Raw genomic sequence first — 19171 nt, forward strand, 5'->3', positions numbered from 1 at the left:
TTTCAGGTACGCAGATTTTCTGAGGCATTCTTTTGTTTTGAACATCCAAGAGAAGCTGCCATTGCATACCAGGAACTTCAGTAAGTAGTGTGAATCCAAAATTAAAATAATTTTATTTCCTTTTGCATAAAATTTCTAGGTCAAAATTTATCAGTGACAGAATATACAGTATTTAAAATAGAAGAAATTAGGATAATTTGAAGTTCAGAAATCCACTGTTTATTCAAGTTTGGTTTGATCTTATGAATCACTTAATGAAAGCTTCAAACCATGCTTGAAGAAGGATAATATACTGTTACCCCTTATCCCACAACAGACCTACTGTGACTTCCGTAGACCTGTACAGCTCTGGCTCCAGCCTTCCATTTGGCCGTTTTGTTCTGTCTTTATTTTTGCACACCAGGATCTTTTGCGTTCATCATTATGTATTATAAGTTTTTACGAGTAGCCAGACTGCCACTGGTTTCCCTTATGCAAAAGATTGCAGTTAGTGTATCTAGAATAAATGCCTTCCGTTTTTCTTACTGAGTATATTTAGGCCTGGTTTTCTTTGGCTTTAAAGAATATTTTGAAGGCATTATGCTGAGTGATAGGAGTCAGATACAAAAGAGTAAATATTCTATGATTCTATCTATGTGAAGTTCTGAAACAGGTAAAACTAAGGTCCAAAAAGTCAGAACTGTTTGTTTGGCCGGAGTTGGGGAAGTTGCTGTGGAATGGGGAGATTGACTGGGAGAACTTGAGAAAACTATCTGGGTAGATAGAAATGTTTTGTGTCATGTATTCATTTGTCCAAATAGCACAGTTAATGTTTGTTTATTTCAATGCATGTAAATTATACCCCCCCCCAACAAAAAGAACTGTAAATAATAATAGAGTGAGGGAATGGGTAAATAGAAGGAGGTTTAGATAAAACAAGATTGGTAAAGCATTGTTAATTGTTGAAGCTGAGTGATTATACTATTGTACTGTTCTTTTTACTTTGATTTGTTTGAAATTTTCCATAAGAAAAGGTTTTTTTAACTATTTTGTATTAGAAAATTATAGTGTTTTAAATAGTTGTTAATTTTATTCATTAATGTGTGTAAAGTAGAACAGTAGCAGTGAAACACTTTTTTTTTTATATAACACCATCATCAAATAATTCATAGGCACTTGGGCTTTCAGTGTTTTTCTTGTATGCTATTCACAACAAATTAGGAAGTTCAGATATTAAGCACACATACTCCTTTTGAAATACATAAGAAAGTATATAAGAATATAAGTTAAATAATAATTTTGCTAATGTGTCTAGTTTACATGCTCATTCTAAGGTTGAAGCATTTAATTACTACTTAATATTTTTTGGAAAAAAGAAGAACCTTGTTGACTGTAATTTTTATTTTACAAGTTTTTTTTATCTCTGATCAAGGAACTCTTTCTTAAGGAGGTTATGTCTCGAGGGAGGTCAGGAACAGTGAGTGGGGGTCAAGGGGGTAGAATCTTGAAAATGGAGCTGGGTATAGTTTTTTTTACTACAGCCTGATGTAAGAAATATTTTTCAGTGCTCAGAGTCATCTACAGATGTGCACCGCTATCAAAAATACTTCCTTCTGCAGTTCTCTTCCACCCCTGCCTGTTGAATGTAGTGAATTAGATGGAGATCTCAATTCATTACCTATAATATTTGAAGATAGGTATTTAGATTCTGTTACTGAAGGTAAGTGTAATCTAACTAAAATATGTATGCGTGTGTATCATTTTTATTTTTAGTGTATGCTTCCTAATGTGTAAAACTGTTCCCTAATGTGGAACAGTTTTTCCCCCCCTCTAGTTTTATTTATTTTTTTGAGGTATTGGAAAGTTATAGTCAGAAAAAGTAGTCTTAATCCTATGAGTTCTCACACCTTGTTTTAAACCTGAATCTTTTTTTCTTTGGATAAAAGACTTAGATGCACCCTGGATGGGAATTCAGAATCTTCAGAGATCAGAATCCAGTAGAATGGATAAATATGAGACTGAAGAAAGCTCTGTAGCTGGACTTTCTAGCCCAGAGTTGAAAGTCAGACCTGCTGGTGTCTCCAGTATTTGGTATACGGAAGGTGAAAAGCAGCTAACAAAATCTCTAAAAGGAAAGAATGAAGATTCAAATAAATCCAGAGTTAAGGTTACTAAGCTCATGAAAACAATGAAACCTGAAAACACAAAAAAATTAATAAAACAGAACTCTAAGGATTCTGTGGTTTTGGTAGGCTACAAATGTTTGAAAAGTACAGCATCAAATGATCTCTCTAAATGCTTTGAAGGCAATCCTTCACATAGTCAGAAAGAAGGTCTGGATCCCACAATATGTGGATATAATTTTGAGCCAAAGACCTACATCAGACAGACAATTCAAAAGGAAGCTAGCTATTTGCCAGCAAATACAGAGAGAACTGAACAAAAGTCTCCAGATATTGAAAATGTGCAACCAAACCAATTTGATCCTTTGAACTCTGGCAGCCTAAATCTTTGTGCAAATTTGTCCATTTCAGGTAAACTTGGTATCTCCCAAGACGATAATGAAATTACACAAGTGGAACACAATCTGGCATCCAGAAGTTCATCAGACGATTGCCATGACCGTCAGACAGCCCCATCTTCGGGAGTTAGAACAATTGAAGTAAAGCCCAGTAATAAAGATCCTTTCAGGGGAGAGAAAGTAACTGTTAAAATAGGACCTTGGTCAGAGTCACGACAAGACGAACTATTTGTGGATAATTTACAGCTACCCAACATTGAATCCTTAGACTCTAATGGTAAATCTAAATCTATAGAAATAACACTTGAAAAGGAAGCTTTACAGGAAGCAAAGTGTTGTTCTCTTGGAGACTCATTAGCTAAGTTAAGAAGTAATCTACCTGTTCCTTCTACAAAAGAATATCACATTGTAGTAAGTGGAGATACAATTAAGATACCAGATATTAATGCCACATGTGCTTCATCTAGATTTTCAGATTCAGGTGTTGAAAGTGAACCAAGTTCTTTTGCAACACATCCAAACCCTGATGTAGTATTTGAAACTGTACAAGGGCAAGTTCCTTACAATAATGAAAGATTATTTCCTCAGCTTTTGATGAAACCTGATTATAATGTAAAATTTTCATTAGAAAGTCATTGTACTGAGAGTACAAGTGCTTTAAGTGAAATACAGTCATCTTTGACATCCATAAACTCTCTGCCTTCTGATGATGAACTGTCACCTGATGAAAATTCTAAGAAATTTGTTGTGCCTGAATGCCATCTAAGCGATAGCAAAACTATATTAAATCTGGGAACAATCGATTTGCCAAAATGTGATGATAGTAAAAAATCAAGCATTATCTTACAACAGCAGAGTGTTGTATTTTCAGGGCATTTGGACAATGGAACTATAGCAATACATTCCTTAAATTCAAGCACTAAAGACTCTTTACAATTTGTTTTTCCAGATGAAGATACTTCCGGTGATGTGAAAAGTAGTAGCAGCTCCAAACCTAACTTGGACAGTTTGTGTACAGGCTCCCAGAGTCCTAATAAATCTAGTGACTCCGTAGGGACAGCAATTACATTAAAATCAACACTGGTTTGTTTAGGAGCCCCTTGTGTTGTTTCAGGTTCTGTTTCTACTAATACAGAAATTAATGAAGATAGAACTATGAAAAGAATAAATAGTGATGTACTAAACCTCAAACAAATACATTCAGAAGTCTCTATAGTTAAAAGTGAAAGTCATCTGGGTACAGGTGACCCCTCTTCACCCAGTACTGATATGGTAAAGCAAGGGCTCGTGGAAAATTATTTTGGTTCTCAGAGCCGTACAGATATTTCTGATACATGTGCTGTCAGCTACAGCAATTCCTTTAGCTCTCAGAAGGAAACTTTTGAAAAAGAAATTAGTAATCTTCAGCAGGAACAGAGTAAAGAGGATGAGGAAGAAGAGCAGGATCAACAAATGGTTCAAAATGGGTATCATGAAGAAACAGATTACTCAGCTTTGGATGAAACAGTAAATGTTCACTTTACAAACAGAGATACACTAGTAGAAGAAAAACTTATAAAATCCGAAAAAATGCACAGTGAATATCTGAGGGATGGTATAAACATGCCTACTGTCTGTACTTCGGGTTGTTTGTCCTTCCCATCTGCACCACGAGAGTCACCTGGTAGTTTTAAATATTCTTCTAAAAGTAAATTTGATGCCATTACAAAACAGCCAAGCAGCATCTCTTACAACTTCACTTCATCATTTTCCTGGTATGAAAATTCACCAAAACCTCAAATACAAGCGTAAGTAATAGTATGTGCCACTAAAAAAAGCATATATATATGTCTATGTGTGTATATACATATATATATGTATATATCATCATCATCATCATAAGTAGTGCTAAAGGGATTAATGTCTATTTTGTTCTCTGGTCTCTGTAATACAAAAATGCTTCTTTGATTAGCTATCTAAAATGGAGACATGAGCCCAATATACTTTTTGACAGACAGACCTGTAGTTTCCCAAATGGTTGCCCTGTTCTACAGGCTGAACCAAAACCAAACCCATTGCCAGGGGATCGATTCCGACTCATAGTGACCCTGTAGGACAGAGTAGAACTGCCCGTAGGTTTCCAAGGCTGTAATCTTTACAGGAGCAGACTGCCACATCTTTCTCCCACAGAGGAATGGTGGGTTCAAACTGCCAACCTTTCAGTTAGCAGCTGAGCGCTTAACATCTGTGCCTCCAGAGCTCCCACTCTGTACATTCCTAATTAGATAATTGAGGGAGAACCTTTTTTTTTTTTTTGTCAATAGCTTATTTCTCCCCCATTAGTCCCAGAGAAAAGCTCAGTTTTATAAGTACACTTAGGGAATAAGGAAAATATTAGATAATAAAGCAGGTTACTAGAAACTAAGTCTACCAGACTAAAGATTGCCTCATCTAAGCCAGGGGTTTCCAGAACTGAGATCTCGTGGGTCAATAAAATATCCAAAAATTTGGGGGAGTGACAGAGCTACTTGTATGACACTGACTCTGAAGATATTCCTATACCCAGATTGTTGTGACCTATACATCTAATTAAGATCTGTAGTGCCAAGGCTTTTGAAACTAGGGAGGAGGCAATGGCAGTAAATAATATAAGTTAAGGAAGTTAACAGTTATATCACCTTCTGGGCGCCTCAAAATGTTTCTGAGTCATTAAGGAAAACAATGGTCTGCACGTCTTGACCCAGTGTATCATACTCAGTTTAGTGTTCATCAGCTTCTTTGAGCTTTATTTGATCAGTCCAAATGATATGTAAAACAATTAATCATTTTTGATATATGTGATCCCTAAATTGGTTACATTTGTCACTCATTCCCAATGAGTATATGCCACCAATTAGTCATATCCCCCTCTTGGTTCTGCTCCTTCTCAGTGGTATTGTAGAGAAAAATACAAATACTGTAATTAACTAAAATCCTTGGGTCGTACAAATGGTTAACACACTTGGCTGCTAACTGAAAGATTGGAGAGTTGAGTCCACCCAGAGGTGTCTTAGAAGAAAGGCCTGGTGATCTACTTCCCAAAAAATCAGCCATCGAACACCGTATGGAGCACAGTTCTACTGTGACACACATAAGGTCTTCATGAGTCAAAATTGACTTGATGGCAACTGGCTTTTACTAAATACTGTAACTACCATTCTCATGGTTAAACTTTGTAGAATAGCACCTTTCCTTCCCATTTATGTAAGATTAAAAGAGAGCAAAGAGGATAGTTTTGGCTACAGGATAAGCATTATATTGTCATTTTTCCAGTATCTCTCTCACCTTCTTTTCTATGCATATCATGTCAAATTTTGCAGAAAGCCTAGCTCTGCTCCTAATGTTTTCTTAGTTGATTTCAAATTTAAAGAATGTTAAGTGTTTTCAAGTTTAAAGTGTTCATTGTCTTTGATTAGATAACGTACTAAATGTGGTAAAGATAATTTTACTACTATAGTATTTGAAACGTCTTTTGAAGTTACCAGAACTCGAATTTCTAAGTCAGGTGATTCCACATATGTTTATGATTTTAAAACCAAATATGGTTAAGTTTCTCCCTCTCTAGTTCTCTAAATTCAGCAGATTGTCTTTTAGTTCTAAAAACTGAGTATGATATTTAGTAAGGAATATCTTTTATAATTTTTTTACTTCAGTTTCCTTCAGGCAAAAGAAGAATTGAAGCAACTTAAACTCCCAGGGTTCATGTACAGTGATGTTCCTCTGCTGGCATCCTCAATACCTTACTTTAGTGTGGAAGAAGAAGATGGCTCTGAAGACGGAGTACATCTTATTGTCTGTGTGCATGGTTTAGATGGTATGTGGTATCTATTAATGTAATAACAACTCATAACAATATTGTTTCTTTTCATAATCTTATTTTGCCTTATTTAATCTTTGAGCAGAAAAGACATTTTTAATTACTTAAGTTAATTAAATCTTAAATGCATTCTAAAATACAAATATGCTTAATTTTGCTAAGTATAATATTAAGAAACCCACTGCCGTCGATTCCGACTCATAGTGACCCTATAGGACAGAGTAGAACTGCCCGATAGAGTTTCCAAGGAGCACCTGGCAGATTCAAACTGCCAACTTCTTGGTTAGCAGCCGTAGCACTTAACCACTACGCCACCAGGGTTTCCAGTATAATATTAGATTTTATTTTTAAGTTAATTTGTCATGGAACTGAGATCCATGTGCCAACACTTCATTTTAACTTTAAAGTTTTCTGTCTTCTCTGTCATTATTGGTCTTGTCAACCATCACCTCATAACAGTCACTTTGTCTCACTTGGGTAATTTTCTTAGTTCTCTTTTAGCTTCCTGCTTTAAACCTATGAGCTAGAAAAACCAATATTCTTAAGAACTGAAAGTTCACTAACTATTCCTGACATATGAATTAAATTATAAATATCTATTGCCATCAAGTCCATTCCAACTCATGCGACCCAGTAGCACACAGTAGAGCTGCCTCATAGAGTTTCCAAGGCTATAAATCTTTATGGAAGCAAACTGCCACATCTTTCTCCTGCAAAGTGGCTGGTAGGTTCGAACTGCTGACCTTTCTTGGTTAGCAGCCAAGTGCTTAACCACTGCATCACCAGGGCTTCTAAATTATAATCATGCTATGATTTCATGACCAGTATTTTGGTTATTCGACAGACTCTTTTTTCCTAGACATGAGATCTATGCTAGTATCCCTAGACTAGCAATATACTATATTATATGATTCTGTAACAACAAACTGACAAAGGATTTTACGGATTATAAAAATACTAGGTCTGTGCTAGTAAATCCTCATGAAATTGGGGATTTTTTTTTTTAATCTCTCGGAAAATATAATACCTTCGATACCACCACCATTCCCAAATTATAACATTTTTGAAGAATTATCCTCAAGAAAGACTCTTGGCCCAGTGTAATCTGACAGATTTTTCTTTGAAGTTTTCAAGAAACAGATTAATCTTACAAAGATTGTTCCAGAATAATAGAAAAAAAGTTGGAATGTAGCCCATGTTATTCCTAGAAGTTAACCTAAACATATTACCAGATCTGGTAAGGATATCACAGCAATACGCCAAAATACAATAGACCAATCTGACACAAATACACGGAATAAAACTCTAGCAGATAGAATCAAGATATTAACTTAAGCCACTTTAACAAATACTTTAGCTTCCAGAATGCAAAGGTAAATTTATTAACAAAATATGCTGTATCAGAAACTCAGGTGAGAAACTATTAGTAAGATCCAGTATCTATTCCCAAGTATGATTACTAAGCACCAAAGCTGAAACCTTGAATAGGACTAGGCTAGTTCATTAGTGTGATAAAGCATATATTTTTCCAGCCCATGTAAAATTTATACTTAATAATGACATGCTAGAAGTGTTCCTTTTAAAATCAGAGATAAAACAATAATCACTGTCAGTGAATTAATTCACAAGACATCTAAAAGATGTAAATTGGAAAGGTAAAATAAAAATTCAACAATTGATAATGACATTTTTATATTCCTATTAAGTCCAAAGGAATAACAAAATCTACTGGACATATTTTTTTAGTTAATGATTATATTTTAATTATATTTGTAATCATTTTATATTTATAAATATATTTTAAGTTAATAATTAAACTATTTTAGATGATTTAACTTGAATTATGCTCTCTCTCAGTCTGTACTGTTATCACCAGAGCAAAGTGAACAGGTTACATGTGAATCTAAAATGCATTCAAGGTTTGTTAAATAATCACTGAGAATGGCAGTGGTAAAGAGCACATAGCCAGTCATTCACAGCTACTATAGCCAGCAGTCACAAAACTGATGGGCTAACAGTTCAATGCACCATTGGTTAGAAAACATTAATGTGACCAGAACCTCCTAAGAAACAAACTGATGAATGACGTTGTCTAGCTAATAAATATCAGCTTTGACATAAAAGTTGAGAATTCTTTATTTCAGAATATATTGTGTGTCCACAACTGGCATAGGCCATAATCTGGTCTTCAAATACTGTAAAAATAAATGATGTTGTACTTTGTACGTTTCACCTTGTTTCATCTTTTGAATATAATTTTTCTTTTTCTAGGTAACAGTGCAGATCTTCGATTAGTAAAAACTTACATTGAACTTGGACTTCCTGGGGGAAGAATTGATTTTCTCATGTCTGAGAGAAATCAGGTACAATATGACAGTGTTTTCAATGGAAGCAAACATTTTTGTACCAGTTTCTAAATATTTGCTCACTACGAAAGGCCTTCGATACCACCACCATTCCCAGAAAAATCAGAAATAATTTTTCTGATTTCAATAACATTTGACATAAATACATATCCAAAGGAAGTAGGTATGATTTATATTTTGATATATGAGTTCTTCTCTTCATATATGAACATTTTTTAGAAAATCACGTTTTTATGCAATTAATTTATTAACTAAACCATAGAAAGCCTTATGTTTACTGCTGGTAGAGGGCCAAAGGATTAAGCAATTGATTAAATAAGGCAAATGTTAATAAGAACATTAAGCCTTTGTTGTCCCCTAGAAACTCACTCTTTTTGTTAATTGTAATATAATGCGTATTACATTCACTAACTTCTCTAAGAAATACTGGTCTTAAACATATTTTCAATACCAATAATTAAATATTTATATTTAATCTGTATGCTGAGCAAATAATCCAAGAAGCTGGACTATATGAAGAAGAACACGGCATCAGGATAGGAGGAAGACTCATTAACAACCTGCAAAACACAGGTGACACAACCTTCCTTGCTAAAAGTGAAGAGGACTTGAAGCACTTACTGATGAAGATCAAAGACTACAGCTTTCAGTATGGAGTGCACCTCAACATAAAGAAAAAAATTCTTACAAATGGACCAGTAAGCAACATCATGATAAATGGAGAACAGATTGAAGTTGCCAAGGACTTCATTTTACATGAATCCATGATTAAGGCCCATGGAAGCAGCAGTCAAGAAATCAGACAACGCATTGCATTGGGCACGTCTGCTGCAAAAGACCTCTTTAAAGTGTTCAAAAGCAAAGATGTCACTTTAAGGACTAAGGTGCACCTGACCCAAGCCATGGTGTTTTCAATCACTTCATATGCGTGGGAAAGCTGGACAATGAATGAGGAGACCGAAGAATTGATACCCCAGAATTAGGGTGTTAGTGAAGAATATTGAATATACCATGGACTGCCAAAGGAACAAACAGATCTGTCTTGGAAGAAATACAGCCAGGATGCTCATTAGAAGCAAGGATTGCAAGACTTTGTCTTCACATATTTTGGACGTATTATCAGAAGGGATCAATCCCTAGAGAAGGACACCATGTTTGGTAATGTAGAGGGTCAGTGAAAAAGACCTTCAACAAGATGAATTGACGCTGGCTGCAACAATGGGCTCAAACATAACAGTGATCGTGAGGGTGGCACAGGACCAGGCAGTGTTTTGTTCTTTTGTACACAGGGTTACTTATGAGTCGGAAGCAACTCAATGGCACCTAACAACAACAAAATAATATGTTCAGTTTTTTATGTCATTATACATACTTCAGTACATAATTTGTCTCTTTTGCTTTTTTATTAGAATGATACCTTTGCTGATTTTGATAGCATGACTGATCGCCTTCTGGATGAGATAATACAATATATTCAGATATATAGTCTAACAGTCTCAAAAATAAGGTAATTTCTATAATGTTACACAATTTATTTTTATGTTTCTATAAATTATAGCAACAGAATTTGTGGTGTTTTTGTTGCCCTATTTGGAAATATAAGAGAACACAACTCAAACCAATTAACGAGAAGAGAAAAAAATAAAAGGTTATAGGGAAAGACCACATAATATATGATTCCATGTATATTAAATATCTAGAATAGGCAAATCTATAGAGACAGAAAGTAGTTTAGTTGTGCCTAGGGCTAAGGATGATGAGACGGTAGGAGAGCGATAGCTAAGGTTACTGGGTTTATTTCTCAGATGATGAAAATATCCTAAACTTGATTGTGGTAGTGATTGCACAACTCTGTAAATATACTGAAAACCATTTAATTGTGTACTTCAGTGAGTGCATTGTATGATGTCTTAGTTTCCTAGTGCTGCTGTAACAGAAATACCACAAGTGGGTAACTTTAAAGATCAGAAATTCATTTCTCCCAGTTCGAGAGGCTTAGTTCAAATTCAGGGCACCAGCTCTAGGGAAGGCTCTTTCTCTGTCAGCTCTGAGGAAAGATCCTTGTCCCTTTCAGGTTGTATAGCCCTGGCATTCTTCAATTCCTCGGCAGTCTTCAGGTCGCATCCATCTTCCCCTGTTTGAGCTTGCTTCTGTGTCTTATCTGCTCTTTCCTAAGACTCAGAAGTGATGAGGTTCAGTACACAGCCTGTACTGATAGATAGCCATCATTAACATAACAAAGGAGACCCTATTTCCAAATAGGATTATATCCACAGGTATAGAGATTAAAATTCAAACACATATTTTGGGAGGACACAATTTAATCCATAATATAATATGAATTACATCTCATTAAAGCTGTAACATTTTGGGTTAAAGCTGTAACAAGGAAAAAGGTTATAGGCAAACATACCTGTGAACAGAAGAAATAGCAAAAATAACTTCAAAATTTCGTGACTATCATTTGTGAATCTGTTTTCCACAAGTAAGAAGATGAAGATCAAACCAATATAAGTTTCATTACTTATTAAAATATTGTGGACTGAAATGGGAAAGAAAAGTCTCTGTTTGTTTCTTGTAGTCCAGTAGAAGATTGGAAACCCTGGTGGTTTAGTGGTTAAGTGCTACGGCTGCTAGCCAAAGGGTTGGCAGTTCGAATCTGCCAGGCGCTCCTTGGAAACTCTATGGGGCAGTTCTACTCTGTCCTATAGGGTCGCTACAAGTCGGAATCGACTCGATGGCACTGGGTTTGGTTTTGGTTTAGTAGAAGATTAAAAAGTGTAGGAGAAACCAATAACATTCATATTCCAGCCAGGTGAGCAGAAGCTGGCTCTACTTACTACAGGCTTTTGTAGTTTCTAGTTTGAAGTATAGACTAGGGAATAAGAAGAGATAAGCAGATTTTTTTATTTGAAGGCATTTTTAATAAACATAATTCTGTTAAAATATGGGGAGAGTTGCAGTTGTGTGGTTGTTTTGAGGGAGAGGATATTTTCTTGTTCCGATCTCTTCATTTATAGATTTTTTTAATACTTTGTTTTTACTGAATTTTCTGCAGTGATACTGTATTTTATTCATTTATTATTTTATGATGAGAAAAATAATGCATTAATTTGTTCATTCATCCACAAATGTATCCCCCTTTTTAGCTTACATTGTCAGTTATAATCAACCATTATCCAAAAGCCTGATCTGGTTAATTGTGGACTATTGACTACCATCATAATTCCCATCCCACAGTTTTAGGAACTTCAGGTTGGGAGGGAAGTTTGTCCTGAGTTTCTCACTGGATATATCTGTAAGCCAACATTTAGCTTTCAAGCTCTCTTCTTTCACTAACTGTCCCCAAGGGGTCTTACATCACCTATTGTAAAATACTGATAAGTTAAAAGGCTCTTCTGATTTCAACCATTCCTTAATGAATGTGACCAGTACTGGTTGTCATCGAGTTGACTTCAACTCATAAGCAACCTTATGTGTGTCAGAGTAGAACTGTGCTGCATAGGGTTTTCAATGGCTAACTTTTCGGAAGTAGATCTCCAAGCCTTTCTTCCAAGATTCCTCTGGTGGACCCAAACTTCCAACTTTTCGGTTAGTAGCTGAGTTCATTAACCATTTGTACCCAGACTCAATGAATGTGAAGTCCTTTATAAATATTATTCTTTTTATATAATCTTAGATTTATAGTAGAGAAAAGCACATATTTTACCTGTGTCTGGAAAGCACTGTTACTTACAGAACTCTCCCACTTGGGAGTGTAGACCAAACAATAAGAGAAATAAGTATATAGTTTCTCCTAAGTCATCTTGTAGATTAGTTTCATTATTTCATTTGAAATTATGATTTAACAAGCAGGTAATTTGTATGTTTGCCTAAGGAAGTATATTTGTGATCTAGTCAACATACTATTACTTTTCAAATGTATTTATTTCTAAGAAGTTATGAACTATGAATAAAACTTCCCTGATGAGTAATATCTTATTTCTATAGAATAAACTTTTTAAAATTCCATAATGAGTGTTTTCTACTCATTGTCATATTTTTTCAAAGTATCAAACCATAATCTTAAAACATATTAGAAATTTTCAAATTCTTAATAGCTTACATCTGTGTATAGTGATATTAGGTTTTATTTTTAAAACTAATGCTGTGAGAGAAATGTCATCTTTTTCTTTTTTTCTTAAAGTTTTATTGGACATTCATTAGGCAACTTGATAATCCGTTCAGTGCTTACAAGGCCAAGATTTAAATATTACCTCAACAAGCTTCATACCTTTCTGTCCCTTTCTGGACCTCACCTTGGTACACTCTACAATAGCAGCGCTCTTGTTAACACAGGTAAAAAGTTTTTTTTACCATATAAAATATATTGCATAATAGCATGGAGAGAAATTTAAATATGAATTTAATATTTTCTATTGTGTATTTTGGTGCCAATTTGTCACATACTTGTAATTTCATGAAACAAAAGATGTAGCTATTTTAATATTTTGTCATGCATGTGAAATAAACTGATAGCTTATTTCAGAAAATAAGTAGGTATACACTTACATTTGCCATCAGAAAATGGAAATATTTGCAGATACATTTTTTATAGGCCAACAAAATGCTAATTTGAGAGATGTCACTTTTGAAGTAAAGTATATATTTAACCTTGACATGTATACTTCCAGTTACACTCACAGATCGTTTATAATTTTCTAGGTCTCTGGTTTATGCAGAAATGGAAAAAATCAGGTTCTCTTTTGCAACTGACATGTCGAGATCATTCAGACCCTCGCCAAACTTTCTTATACAAGCTTAGTAAGAAAGCAGGCAAGTATATAGTAATGGTTTAGAAAATATGCACTTGAAAACCTTTTCTGAAATAAACTTTGGAAAATAAATTACCAACAATAGAGAAAAACTTGACAAACTTTTTCCTTAAAGGGCCAGATAGTAAATATTTTGGCTTTGCGGGCCGCACAGTCTCTGTGACAACTATGCAACAATACCATTATAGCACAAGAACAACCATAGACAGTATATAAACAAGTGAGCATGGCTCTGTTCCAATAAAACTTTATTTACAAAAAGATGTAGCAGGCCAGATCCTGCCAGCCTTAGTTAGCTGATCCCGCTATAGAAGCTCAGTTTCTCACCAAGTACCACCAGTAGTAGGGGAAACAGTCCTCTTGCTTTCTATTTCCAATTGTAGTCATTGCTCCTCCACTGACTTTTAAAACCACTTCCTTTGAGGCTTGTACCATCTAAGCTGTATTACCCTTTAGTCTTCTTTGGTATAATGATCTTCTGGTTACTGCTTACATATTCAATGAGAACTCTGATAAAGAGGCTTTTTCATTAAAAAATGTTTATTACATGATTATGCTTGGGAAAAGATATTTTTCATTTCTTCTTGGCTTCCAATCCCCTTAAACCTGGTATCATTTTTGGTGATTTAGTGAGACAACTTTTCAAATGATTCATCAAACATTATAGCTTTATAAGTTCCTTTCTCAACTCCAATAACCTTCCGTTCTGCTCCACTTGAACCCATACTGATATTTACACCCCTCCCCTGAAATTTTAAGTAGTATCCTACTCTCTGATTATAACTTCCTATCCTTTCCCTCTCACTCTCTTACCCTCACCTGCTTATTAGACTCATTTAAAATCCCTACTCCATTTTCTTAAGCCTACCTTGTACTTCGGAAACCCTGGTGATGTAGTGGTTAAGTGCTACAGCTGCCAACCAAAGGGTCGGCAGTTCAAATCCGCCAGGCGCTCCTTGGAAACTGTACGGGGCAGTTCTACTCTGTCCTGTAGGATCACTATGAGTCAGAATCAACTCGACAGCACTGGGTTTGGTTTTTTGGTTTGGACCTGGTGCTTCATGGTTTCACTTCCTTTCTGATCCATTTCAGACTGTTTGAATTATAACTTTAATTATCTGTATATTGTTACCCCTTGCCGTTCCATCAAAGTCATCTAGTAAATTTATAAAAGGATCACGCAGACATGAAGATCGATACCACTGTAGATCCATGGGGTCCCCATCTAGTTATCTCTAATCAGTTTTTTATCCAGTTCCCTTACAAGCTTTCTTATCTTTTCCCTTTTTTCTTCAAACCTTAAAGTACTTATGCTACCTTCACTTCCAACAAATGACCTTGTTTCTTACTTTATCTGTGAAACTCAAAGCCATGAAGCTAGAACTTTTCTACTTCCTTTCTTTCTGCTTACAAACATTAGCATACCTCTGCTTTCCTTCTGGTTCAGTGAAAGATACATCTTTGATCCAAGGATAATCCCCCCTGTTTCTGCTTTGGAACCCATTCCTGGTTATCTATATCTTCAAATTCTCTCTTTTCAGTGGTTAATCCCTTAACATTTGAAGTTACTCCAGTTTCTCCCATCTTAAATAATTGTAGGGGTAGTAGTAAGGGGGCAGTGGTGGTTCAGTGGTAGAACTCTCACCTTTCAGGTGGGAGACCTGGGTTCAGTTCCTGGCCAGTGTACCTCATGCGTAACCACCACCCATCTGTCATTGGAGCCTTGTGTGTTGCTATGATGCTGAACAGGTTTCAGCAGAGTCTCCAGACTGAGATTAGAAAAAAAGGCCTGGCAATCTCTTTCCCTCATGTGAATAGATATTTGCACTAAAAAAAAAAAAAACCTGTTGCCATCGAGTTGATTCCATCCGACGCATAGCAAGTCTATAGGACAGAGTAGAACTGCCCCAAGGGAAGGATTTCCAAGGAGGGCTGGTGAATTTGAACTGCTGACCTTTTGGTGAACTGCCACCCTTTTGGTTAACAAACACTTAACCACTGCACTACCAGGGCTCCTTATTTATCAATAAACCCATTGCCGTCAAGCCTGTTCTGACTCATAGTGACCCTATAGGACAGAGTAGAACTGCCCCATAGGGTTTCCAAGGAGCACCTGGTGGATTCAAACTGCTGACCTTTTGGTTAGCAGCCTTAGCCCTTAACGACTGTGCCACCCGGGTTTCGTCAGTATTAATAGGTATGAGTAAATCTTTTGCCCTTGAGTTATTTCTTAAGAAATAGTTAAGACTTTTGCTTTCAAATTCTTTTTTGCTTATTTTTGCCTTATTATGCTTACCTCCCCTCGGGTTGTACTAGTGTAATACTAGGTAATAGCCAAACTTTGAAGTCACAGGAAGGTATTAGCACTAACTCCAACACTGACTAGATGTATGGCCTTGAGCAAGTTGCCTAATCTAAATAAGCCTTAGTTTATAAAATGAGAATTATAAAGAGTTACAGCTGCTAACCAAAAGATCAGCAGTTCAAATCTACCAACCACTCCTTGGAAACCCTATGGGGCAGATCTTCTCTGTCCTGTAGGGTCGTTCGAGTTGGAATCAACTGAACAGCAATGGGTTTACCTTACAAGATTATTATAAGGATTAAATGAGATAAAGCCTATAAAGCAATTAGCATTCTGTGTAGCACAAAATTCAATAAATGTTAGATGGTAATGGTGGCTAAAAATCAAGAGCTGCCTGAACTAAAGTAATGCTATTATTATAGATTATAGAAATTGGATTTCACATTAACAATTAACAATGTATATCTATTTTAGAAGATTTTTAAGAATCACCTTATCTAAATATCAGTATTTCTAACTAAGAAATTACTCAGGTGACTTATTAAAATTGTTTCCATGTTTTAAGATTTCTACCTGCACCCAGATATGAATTTATTAGTATACACCTGACTTTGAGTACATATTCATATTGGAAAATAGAATCTGAAAGAGCACTATTTTCTAATAATCATGGCTAATGACAATGACATAAGTTAATACTAAAATATAGAAAAAATAATAACTAATATACAGGTAGTACTTACCATGTGCCAGGTACTATTTTAGTACATTATATGTATTAGCCCATTTAATTCTATAAGGTAGGAATATTATTTCCCCCATTTTGCAGGTGAGGATTGTAAGGCACAGAAAGATTGAGTTATTTACCTAAGGTCGTAGAGCTAGGGTTCAAACCATGTCATGCTAAATCATTAATGTATATTTTTAAGAAATTTAGAAGCTATTTCTAATTGCAGTTTTATATATCAACAAATATTCATCATTTGATTTTAAAATTATAAGTGTCGTGAGAATTGTAGCAAATCTCTCCTGAGTTATGTGGGCTTTTTTTTTTTTTTGGATTTATTTGTGTGGGTATGTGGTTTTTGTTTTTTTTTTTTCTGGTCACCTAGTGAAGTGCAAGAAATGATAGTTCTTAGCTAATTGCTTCACCTGTGTATGTGCATGTAATTATTTTATTTACAAAATAGAAATGTATGAATTCACATCGGAAACATACATAAATAAAACCGGAAAACACAGAGTAAAGGAAGAGAATACCAAATCATTAAACCAACATACTATTCTCAGGTGTTTTTTAAACAATCAAAAGTCACAGTGACTTTGCATTTGCATTTTACTTTGCTAAAGCTACATAGTCCTGGATGCCTCGGTCCGATTATAGCTTCAGTTTCTTCTGAACAATCAATTTCCCACATCTCAGGAAAGCCTAAAATAACCTCTGTAAAGCAAAATTCAGCCCTTTACCCTCTTGCTTTTTATATTTAAGCAAAGCCTCTTCTGTGGGTCCTCCTTTTGAAGCAGTATTTTTCTCACAACATTTCATTAATTGAAAGCTACTTATTATTTTAAAATAAAGGAAGCGTTTAAAAGCCTAAAAAATTTATATCGTTCCTAAAGCAATTGAGAAATATTATATTTTTTGTAAAGATCATATATTTATCAAGTATGAAATTGTCCTTTTTTTGTTTTGTGAACCCAATAGATCTGGTAAACGGCTACAGAAATGTTACTTTTGAAAGGAAATTATCTTTTTTGATTAAAGTATCACAATGACAAACCTTCATTAAATTTTTATACCATCTCTTGACCAAAGAACCTATGGCATTCTACGGATTGCTAATAGATCATATAAGTAATTTGCACAGTATAATTATGGCATACTAGCATCTCAGCGTTGATTATCAAGGGGAAGAAAGAAAATGAAGAAACTAAAGTGATATGGAAGGTATAATGTATGTTATATATATAATCAGTGACACCAGTGTTGAAGTAGCCAAGATTATATTATTAGAGCAAAGAACAGGATTATGGGCACTCTTACATTCCATAATGAGGGCTTAAAAATAGCCAAGTAGGAATCTATTCAATGTTGGAATTTCAAAAACGAAAGATTTTTATTTTAAGATCTTCCTACAAACATCTATTTAGATTTTCTTTACCAGCTGTTGAATTCTGACAAATAAAGGGTAATGATTAAAGAACGCTCCTGCTGTGCTACTATGTTACAAAATAACCTGTTTTCCAGCAGATTACGGAGGTGTTTAATAATAGGTATCGTTTTAGGATTTGTTAAATAACATATTTTATTCCTGAAAGTGTGAGGAAGAATCAGTATCAGCTAACATTATTTTAGAGGCAAATACTTTTAAACGCATTTAAAGTAAATGAGTAAAACTAAAAAGTGTTTAATATTTTTTACAATACATTAAAAAGCACAATCTTTATCCCAGGGTTTCTCAACCGTAGTATTGACAGTTTGGGCTTAATAATTCTTTGTTAGATGCTATTAGCACCCTCATAGTTGTGACAACCAAAAATATCTCCAGACACTACTAAATGTCCCGTGGGGTACAAAATTACCCCGCAGTTCAGAACCACTGCTTTAGCCAATTCCAGAGAGTGAACAAAGTGACTCAATATGAGTTGTTTTAAGGAAAAAAATGAGTAGCCAAAAAGTTTCCTTATTAGGAAAACTAAGATAATGAAGATGAAAGTTTCCATTATTGTATTTTTATGTAAATCATTATATAGTCCAGAAAAATATTAAAGATTTATTTTAATCTTCTTTGTGGTAATCCTGAAAAGTAACTAAAATACTCAGAAATTTTTCAATAAATGGGGAAATCTTGTTACTTTCCCAAGTTAGAGGTAACTTTTCAACAAATAGTAAGCCAGTTAACTACAGGCCAGTTAACCAGGTAGACTTTCAGCAGTTGGAATCAGTGTAGGTCGAGAGGAGATGAACCTAGAATATCCCCCCCCAAAAAAAACTAAACCTGTTGCCATTGAGTCAATTCCAACTCATAGCAACCCTATAGGACAAAGTAGAACTGTCCCATAGCATTTCCAAGGAGGAGCTGGTAGATTTGAACTGCCGACCTTTTGGCTAGCAGCCTAGATCTTAACTGCTTAGCCACCAGGGCACCTAACCTAGAATATAAGACTCCCAAAATAAACGCTTCAAACATTTTTATTACCTGCACTTCAAGTTTGCTGAAGTACTTCAATAATTCCTACCAACCTTACAGCTCTGGGACCAACCATGCTTCACTTACAGTTTGTGATCTCACTAGCCAATGCTGCTAGACAAGGAATTGAAACCAAAGAGAAACAATTAAAACTCTGTGA

The 19171-nt window shown here is 35.1% G+C and overlaps 1 protein-coding gene across 9 annotated transcripts in view; it reads left to right on the forward strand.

Annotated features, from left to right (window-relative positions):
* FAM135A (family with sequence similarity 135 member A) overlaps window positions 1-19171 on the forward strand; it is a 131637-nt gene that overhangs the window by 100125 nt on the left and 12341 nt on the right. For 7 of the 9 annotated variants that reach the window (XM_023544512.2, XM_003404403.4, XM_064287842.1 and 4 more), the window contains 8 exons: window positions 7-80; window positions 1545-1699; window positions 1926-4287; window positions 6172-6332; window positions 8607-8698; window positions 10111-10208; window positions 12888-13039; window positions 13406-13516. In XM_023544512.2, coding sequence (XP_023400280.1) covers window positions 7-80; window positions 1545-1699; window positions 1926-4287; window positions 6172-6332; window positions 8607-8698; window positions 10111-10208; window positions 12888-13039; window positions 13406-13516 — 3205 coding nt within the window. The remainder of the gene's footprint in view (window positions 1-6; window positions 81-1544; window positions 1700-1925; window positions 4288-6171; window positions 6333-8606; window positions 8699-10110; window positions 10209-12887; window positions 13040-13405; window positions 13517-19171) is intronic. The other 2 variants (XM_023544544.2, XM_003404404.4) reach the window with 2 other exon arrangements.

Source organism: Loxodonta africana, chromosome 1 (assembly GCF_030014295.1).
Source record: "Loxodonta africana isolate mLoxAfr1 chromosome 1, mLoxAfr1.hap2, whole genome shotgun sequence".
In the NCBI taxonomy this organism is placed as follows: domain Eukaryota; kingdom Metazoa; phylum Chordata; class Mammalia; order Proboscidea; family Elephantidae; genus Loxodonta; species Loxodonta africana.